The sequence below is a fragment of the Colobus angolensis genome, unplaced genomic scaffold, assembly GCF_000951035.1.
Source record: "Colobus angolensis palliatus isolate OR3802 unplaced genomic scaffold, Cang.pa_1.0 Scaffold31, whole genome shotgun sequence".
Lineage (NCBI taxonomy): Eukaryota > Metazoa > Chordata > Mammalia > Primates > Cercopithecidae > Colobus > Colobus angolensis.
The window spans coordinates 101,521-110,124 of NW_012116377.1; the positions used below are offsets into that span (position 1 = coordinate 101,521).

The 8,604-nt window shown below is 40.6% G+C and overlaps 1 protein-coding gene across 1 annotated transcript in view; it reads left to right on the forward strand.

Moving 5' to 3' along the window:
- The window catches only part of ZNF850 (zinc finger protein 850), a 13,448-nt gene that overhangs the window by 1,629 nt on the left and 3,215 nt on the right, over nucleotides 1-8,604 (forward strand). Inside the window, exon 2 of the mRNA XM_011950843.1 lies at nucleotides 7,436-8,601. Within this exon, the coding sequence (XP_011806233.1) occupies nucleotides 7,436-8,601 (1,166 nt within the window). The remainder of the gene's footprint in view (nucleotides 1-7,435; nucleotides 8,602-8,604) is intronic.

The following is an 8,604-nucleotide window of genomic DNA, read 5'->3' on the forward strand; positions in this document are numbered from 1 at the left end:
CTCAAAAAAAAAAAAAAAAAGAAAAAAAAAGAAAAATTCACTTCTTGGCTGGGCACAGTGACTAACACCTGTAACTCCAGCGCTTAGGGAGGCTGAGGCAGGGGGATCGCTTGAGTCCAGGAGTTCAAGGCTTCAGTGAGCTGTGATCGCACCATTGCGTTCCAGCCCAGGTGACAGAGCAAGACCCTGTCTCAAAAAGAAAAAGAGGCCGGGCGCAGTGGCTCACGCCTGTAATCTCAGCACTTTGGGAGGCTGAGGTGGGTGGATCACTTGAGGTCAGGAGTAGTCCAGTCAACATGGTGACCAGCCTAATCAACATAGTGAAACAACATCTCTATTAAACACACAAAAAATTAGCCAGGTGTGGTGGCAGGCACTTGTAATCCCAGCTACTCTTGAGGCTGAGGACAGAGAATCACTGCAACCCAGGAAGCGGAGGTTGCAGTGAGCCAAGATCACACCACTGCACTCCAGCCTGGGTGACAGAGCAAGACTGTCCCCCCAAAAAAAAAAAAAGAAAGAAAAACTATATTTCCTGTTTGTGCTTCCTTTTTATGTTTCATCTTTTCTACTTCATTATTTGGTTTTATTTTCTTAGTAAGTTTTAGGAGTGATTCATTCATTCATTTTTTTCATTTATAATTATGGTAAAATATACATAGCATAAATGTGTTACTATTTTAACCATCTTTAATTGTATTCATATTGTGCAACTGTCATTTCTAGAATTGTGCACATTCATTTCTAGAACTCCTGAAATTCCAACATAATCACGACAGATCTACCCATTTGGGTTAAGAAGAGGCTTCTGTTTACTAGTTGTCTCATTGTTAGCATATCCCAACGGACCCCTGCCAAAGTTCGCCCCTCAGATAAACAAAAGCTCAACACTATAAAGCATGGGAATATTCATTGCTGGCTAGGAACAGACCATCTCTGACACTGCCAGGAAGCATCAAACTAGCCACTCAAATGAAAATGTGCCTACACTTGGAATGAGTAATCTCACTTTTTGGACTGTCTACTACAGAAATAAAAGAAGTAGCTAATTCTGATATATACAGAAACACATTTCCTGGAATAGCAGTAACAATCTAAATGGGCATTAACAAAAACTGGGATGGGCCAGGTGTGGTGGCTCACGCCTGTAATCCCAGCACTTTGGGAGGCTAAGGCAGGTGGATCATGAGGTCAGGAGTTCGACACCAGCCTGGTCAACATGGTGAAAACCCCGTTTCTACTAAAAATACAAAAAATTAGCCAGGCGTGGTGGTGCACACCTGTAGTCCCAGCTACTCGGGAGGCTGAGGTAGGCAAATTGGTTGAACTCAGGAGGCAGAGGTTGCAGTGAGCTGAGATCATGCCATTGTACTCCAGCCTAGGCAACAGCAAGACTCCGTCTTGAGGGAGAAACAAAAAACAAAAAAAACTGTGACATTATGGTATATCCCCATAATGGGATATGATGCAGCTATTCAAGGAAATGATGTAAATCTGTCAATAGCAACTTTAAAACTATCCTTGATCTATTGTTATCTGGGGGCAAAAGTTGCACACCAATATACATAGGACAATTCTATTTTTATAAAAGGAAGAAAACGCACACATCGATACACATACATCATATATGAATGGGTGAATATGTGGATGTGCATAAACTTGGGAAAAGAAACACTCCAGACAAGTATGCATTCCTCTGGGGGTAGAAAATCATGTGTTCCAAATAGAAAGAAACATTTGCAAATACACATCTTCCTGGAAATAAGATTATGTAATGTGCTGAAAGTATAGTTCAGATCTCAATGAACAAGTAGGTGATACGGCACTTAAAACACTGGCTCAAGGCCAGGGGCGGTGGCGCACATCTGTAATCCCAGCACTTTGGGAGGCCAAGGCGGGTGGATCACAAGGTCAAGAGATTGAGACCATCCTGACCAACATGGTAAAACCCCATCTCTACTAAAAACACAAAAATTAGCTGGGCATCGTGGCGGGCACTGTAATCCCAGCTACTCGGGAGGCTGAGGAAGGAGAATCGCATGAACCCAGGAAGCAGAGGTTACAGTGAGCCAAGAACACGCCACTGCACTCCAGCCTGGCAACAGAGTGAGACTCTGTCTAAAAAAAAAAAAAAAAAAAGGCTAAAAACTAGATATATATAAAAACTATCTAGTTGCTTTATTTACTAGTGGTGTCAAGACTTTCTAACTTCTTTAAGCATTATTAAACATAATAATTCTCTTTAATATTAGTATTTGAATCCTTTTGGTTCTGTTTCTTTTTTTTCTTCATGTGATTTCTCATTTCCTGTATGTGTTAGAGTTGTTGTTGTTGTTGTTTTTAATTGCGAAGTGCTCTCTCTTTCCTTGAAACTTTGTGAGAATATTTTGAGGGTTGAGTTGAGGTTGATTTTGTCCACAGAGATTTTGTGCTTGCTTTTTGCACAACCTGGCCCATAGTACAATTTTTATTGTCATCACTTAGCATCAGAGGAATTTGTAGGCCAGGCATGTTGGCTCACGCCTGTAATCCCAACACTTTGGGAGGCCAAGATGGGTGGATCATTTGAGGTCAGTAGTTTGAGACCAGCCTGGCCAACATGGTGAAACCCTTTCTGTACTAAAAATACAAAAATTAGCTGGGCGTGGTGTTGCGTGCCTGTAATCCCAGCTGCTCGAATGGCTGAGGCACAGAACTGATTGAACCTGGGAGGTAGAGGTTGCAGTGAGCGGAGATCGCACCACTGCATTCTGGCATGGGTGATAGAGTGAGACTCCGTCTCAAAAAAAACAAAAAAGAATTTTTTAATTTTCATGATACCATTTTTAACCCATGAGCTTTTGTAAATGTTTTGCATTTAAAATTTTTTCCCATTTTTTAATTCCTGAATTCAACCTTAATTGCACTGTAGTCAGTACTTACATGGTCAATATGAGAACAGTTTCTGGAAATGTGTTAAGACTCAGTTCATGCACTGGTGCATTGACAGTGTTTTTTTTTTTTTTTTCTTTTTTTGAGACGGAGTCTCGCTCTGTCGCCCGGGCTGGAGTGCACTGGCCAGATCTCAGCTCACTGCAAGCTCCGCCTCCCGGGTTTATGCCATTCTCCTGCCTCAGCCTCCCAAGTAGCTGGGACTACAGGCGCCCGCCACCTCGCCCGGCTAGTTTTTTGTATTTTTTAGTAGAGACGGGGTTTCACTGTGTTAGCCAGGATGGTCTCGATCTCCTGACCTCGTGATCCGCCCGTCTCGGCCTCCCAAAGTGCTGGGATTACAGGCTTGAGCCACCGCGCCCGGCCGACAGTGTTTTTGTGGGGGTGGGATTCACGTGTTCTTGTGCTTTCTTTTAATTGTTGCATGCAGAATTCTCACATGTTCAACATATCATGCTTGTTAATTTGATGTAAAGATCCTCTGTATCCTTTCATATTTTCTGGGTGCTTGACCTCTCAGTTATTAAAAGAGATATATTGAAATCTCCCACAATCAGCCAGGTGCAGTGGCTCATGCCTATAATCCTAGCACTTTGGGAGGCTGAAGCTTCCAAAAGGGATCACGAGGTCAGGAGTTCAAGACCAGCTTGGCCAAGATGGTGAAACCCCGTCTCTAGTAAAAATACAAAAAAATTAGCCAGGCGCGGTAGCAGGTGCCTGTAATCCCAGCTACTTGGGAAGCTGAGGCAGGAGAATCACTTGAACTCGGAGGGCAGAGGTTGCAGTGAGCCAAGATCGTGCCACCGCACTCCAGCCTGGGTGATAGAGTGAGACTCAAAAAAAATCTCCCACAATCAAGATGAAGCCTAATCTTTTGTATTTTCTCAATTTTTACTTTGCATATTTAGAGTTTATTTTACTGGATGCTTACACATTTAGAATTGTTATATCTTTTTGGTGAATGAACATTTTATTATGTAGTAATCCTGTTTATTCCCAATAATATTTTCACCTTGAAGTCTATTTTTTTCCAGTGCTAAGACCCTAGCTTTCTATTCATGAATACTTGCCTGATTTTCATTTTCTTAGTTTTTACTTCAACTTTTTTGTGTCTTCATGTTTTTTAGATACTTTTTATTTTAAAAGGGTTGAAATTTACTTTTTCTTTGTTTACATTCCTTATAATTACTGATGTATTTGGATTTTTTTTTTTTTTTTGAGACAGGTTCTTTCTCTCTGTTGCCCAGGCTGAGTGCAATGTTGCAATCACAGCTCACCATAGCCTCAACCCCCTGGGCTCAAGCAATCTGCATACCTCAGCCTCCCAAGTAGCTGAAAATAAAGGCATGATCCACCTCTCTTGGCCTGTTTGAATTTTTTTAACCAGCTTGTTTTGTTCTATTTGTCTCACTTTTCCTGTCTTCTGTTGCCTGTTTTATTTTACACTGTTTTAGATTTGAGGTTTTAAAAAAATCTGATGCCCGTACTTAGTTTGATTCCACTGATTTGGAAATTGAAAGCACAGATTCTGGAGCCAGACTTCCTCCATTCAAATCCTAGCTCTGCCATTTAATACCTCTATGACTTTTGGCAATTCACTTAACCTCTCTGGTCCTCACTGGCAAATATATACGCTATTCACAGGATTCTAAATGAGCTTATATAGTAAATGTGTAAAGCCGTAAAATTAGTGCGGCTTTAGATGTGTAAGCTATTTTTTTTTTCTGTTCATTTTGTTCTTATTATTGGGATTTCATCATGCATAGTTTTTTTAAGAGTCAGGTTCGTTTGTCACCCAGGCTGGAGTGCAGTGGCTTCACCACAGCTCATTGCAGCATGACTTTCTGGGCACAGGTGATCCTCCTGCTTTAGCCTCCCGAGTACCTGAGGCTACAGGCACATGCCACCACACCCGGCTCTTTTTTTTTGAGACAGTGTCCCAAGCTGTTTCCCAGGCTGGTCTTGAACTTCTGGGCTCTGGTAATCTTCCAGCCTTGGCATCCCAAAGTGTTGAGATTACAGCCATGAACCACCATGCCTGGCTTGTAGAACTTCTACTTTTTTTTTTTTTTCCCTGAGACGAAGTCTCGCTCTGTTGCCCAGGCTGGAATGCAGTGGCACAATTTCGGCTCACTGCAACCTCTGTCTGCTGGGTTTAAGCAATTCTTCTGCCTCAGCCTCCTGAGTAGCTGGGAATTCAGGCGTGCACTACCATGCCTGGCTTATTTTGTATTTTTAGTAAAGTCAGAGTTTTGCCATGTTGAGCAGGCTGGTCTTGAACTCCCTGACCTCAGGTGATCCACCTGCCTCAGACTCCCAAAGTGCTGAGATTACAGGCATGTGCCACCGCACCCTGCCCCATAGAACTTTTAAAATTTACCATCCATGGCACTCATTGCACCTGACTCAGATTTTTTTTAGAAAACCTCATCACTTCTGAATAAATTTATCTGTTCCATCTTGAATACAGTTTGCTCCCTGTTCTTTCAGTATTACTTTCAGGAAGACAAATGAATTCTTTGACTTTTCTTTATGACTCTTAACCTTGCTTTTGCATTTCCAATTATTTAACCATTCCAGTGAGGTTTTGATGTTGATTTCTTTCTCTCTCTTTTCCTCCTTGAAATTTATATGTTGAAGAAACTGGATCATCTGTCATTTAACATTTAGCTCCCCTTCCTTTATTCCTTTCTTTCCTATAAACAGACTATGTGATATTAGTATTGTGTATTTCATCAAGAAGCACATATCTGGTTGTTTCTGTTTTTGTGGTGTTAGTAGCCATTCCTCATCTCATCCCCTAAAAATTACTAGGTAATTTTAAAATTGTCCTTATGAACACACAGATTTAAAAAATATTTGATGTGATTTATTGAAATTACATTATAATGATTACAGTTATTATTCTCGAATTCATGCTCAACTTGTCCCATCTTTGGCCAATGGGACCCTCTTCACAATGGTTCCTGAGTCTTTTTGACATGACCCTAGGGGTCTTGAATAAGCTTCTTTGCTTTTCTAATATGCCAGCTTTTTCCATGCTCATAATGCACCTTTCTGTCCTAATCCCAAGATGCTCCAAGGAGCCTAGGTTCTGTGTAGTAAGAAATGGTATTTAGAGACAGTAATCTATCATTAGCGTGTTCATTGCTGCTGGACTGGTTGTTTCTAAGGCTTCAATGGATGAAGATGGAAAGTATTTTTTAAAAATCATGATTGCACTCTTATACTGCCAATTCAAATTCATTCATTGAATTTTAAGTTTCAAAGATTTATTTTTTAATTTTTAGATACCCCATTTGTGTGTTTTACAAAAACTTGCTTGGCCTTTTTTGCTAATGAGGTATTACTTTCTCTCTTTAAAAAAGTAAACTTTAGGTTTTAGGATAGTTTTAGACTTACAGAAAAGTTGTCAGGTTAGTACAGAGATTTCCCATATACATCACATATAGTTTCCCATTAACATTGTATGCTTGTACATTTGTCATAATTAATTACTGTTGATCCTATTCAATAATAACATCATTGAAGCAATGTGGTTATTATTATTTACCTTTCCTATGGTGCTGAGATCTATTATTATTAATGGAAACCCCTACTTTACCCAGATTTCTTTATCTTTTTTTTTTTTTTTTGAGATGGATTCTGGCTTTTGTTGCCCAGGCTGGAGTGCAATGGTGCGATCTTGGCTCAGTACAACCTCAGCCTCCTGGGCTCAAACGATTCTCCTGTCTTAGCCTCCCGAGTAGCTGAGATTACAGGCATGGGCCACCACGCCTGGCTAATTTTTGTATTTTTAGTAGAGACAGGGTTTCACCATGTTGGCCAGGCTGGTCTCGATCTCCTGACCTTGTGATCCGCCCACCTCAGCCTCCCAAAGTGCTGAGATTACAGGTGTGAGCCACTGCGCCTGGCCTCCTTAGCTTTTACCTAATGTCCTTTTTTCGTATTCTAGGATCTCGGCTAGGAGAACACATTGCATTGAGTCATTATGTTTCCCTTGGCTCTTTGACAGCTTTTCAGGCTTTCCTTGTTTGTGATTATCTCAATAGTTTTGGAGAGTACTGGCCAGGTATTTCGTAGATTATCTCTCATTTTGGGATTTGTCTGGTGTTTTTCCAGTGATTAGACTGGAGTTCAGTATTTTTAGAAGAAAGATCACAGAGATAAAATGTTGTTCTCATCACATCATATAAGGGTACATACTATCACCATGTATGTACACCATTTTTTTTTTTTTTTTAAGACAGGGTCTTGCTCTGTCGCCCAGGCTGGAGTGTAGTCGCACAATCATAGCTCACTGCAACCTTGAACTCCTGGACTAAAGCAATCCTCCTCTCTCAGACTCCCAAAGCGCTGGGATTACAGGCTTGAGCCACCATGCCCAACACATTTTTACTTCTTTAGGACATTATTTTCAGTTTGTCTCTCTCTTCTACCATAGATGTTTTTATTTCTACTCAACAAGGAAATGCTATGTTTTTGCTTTCTGGTTATTTTTCAGACTCGGAGTTTAGATGTAAGACCAAAGATTCATGTTTGCTAAAAGAAATCTATGAAGTAACATCATCTCAGTGGATGAGAATGGAAAAATGTCACAGCCTTGTGGGCTCCAGTGTCAGAGATGACTGGGAATGCAAAGGCGAGTTTCAGCACCAAGATATAAATCAGGAGCGATATTTGGAAAAAGCAATAATGACTTACGAGAAAACGCCAACTTTCTGCCTACAGACATCTCTCACTCTGCATCATTGGATTAATCCTGGAGAGAAACTGTATAAATCCATAGAATGTATGGCTTTTAAGAATGGCTCAGAACTTATACAACAGCAAGAAACCCATACTGGTGAAAAACTCTATAAATGTAAGGAGTGTGGGAAGGCCTTTTGTTATTTTTCCTATCTTGTTAAACATCAGAGAATTCATACTGGGGAAAAGCCCTATGCATGTAAAGAATATGGAAAAGCTTTTATTTCTGGCTCACATCTTATTCAACACCAGAAAATGTATATAGATGAGGGACCTCATGAGTGTCAGGAATCTGTGAAGGCCTTTAGACCATCTGCGCACCTTACTCAACATCGGAGAATTCATACTGGTGACAAACCTTATGAATGTAAAGAATGTGGGAAATCTTTTACTTCTGGCTCAACACTAAATCAACATCAGCAAATTCACGCTGGTGAGAAACCCTATCATTGTAAGCAATGTGGAAAATCTTTTACTGTTGGCTCAACACTAATTCGACACCAGCGAATTCACACTGGTGAGAAACCGTATGATTGTAAGGAATGTGGAAAATCTTTTGCTTCAGGCTCAGCACTAATTCGACATCAGCGAATTCACACTGGTGAGAAACCCTATGACTGTAAGGAATGTGGAAAATCTTTTACTTTTCACTCAGCACTAATTCGACATCAGCGAATTCACACTGGTGAGAAACCCTATGATTGTAAGGAATGCGGAAAATCTTTTACTTTTCACTCAGGGTTAATTGGACACCAGGTAATTCACACTGGTGAGAAACCTTATGATTGTAAAGAATGTGGAAAATCTTTTACTGCTGGCTCAACACTAATTCAACATCAGCGAATTCACACTGGTGAGAAACCCTATGATTGTAAAGAATGTGGGAAATCTTTTGCTTCTGGCTCAGCACTACTTCAACATCAG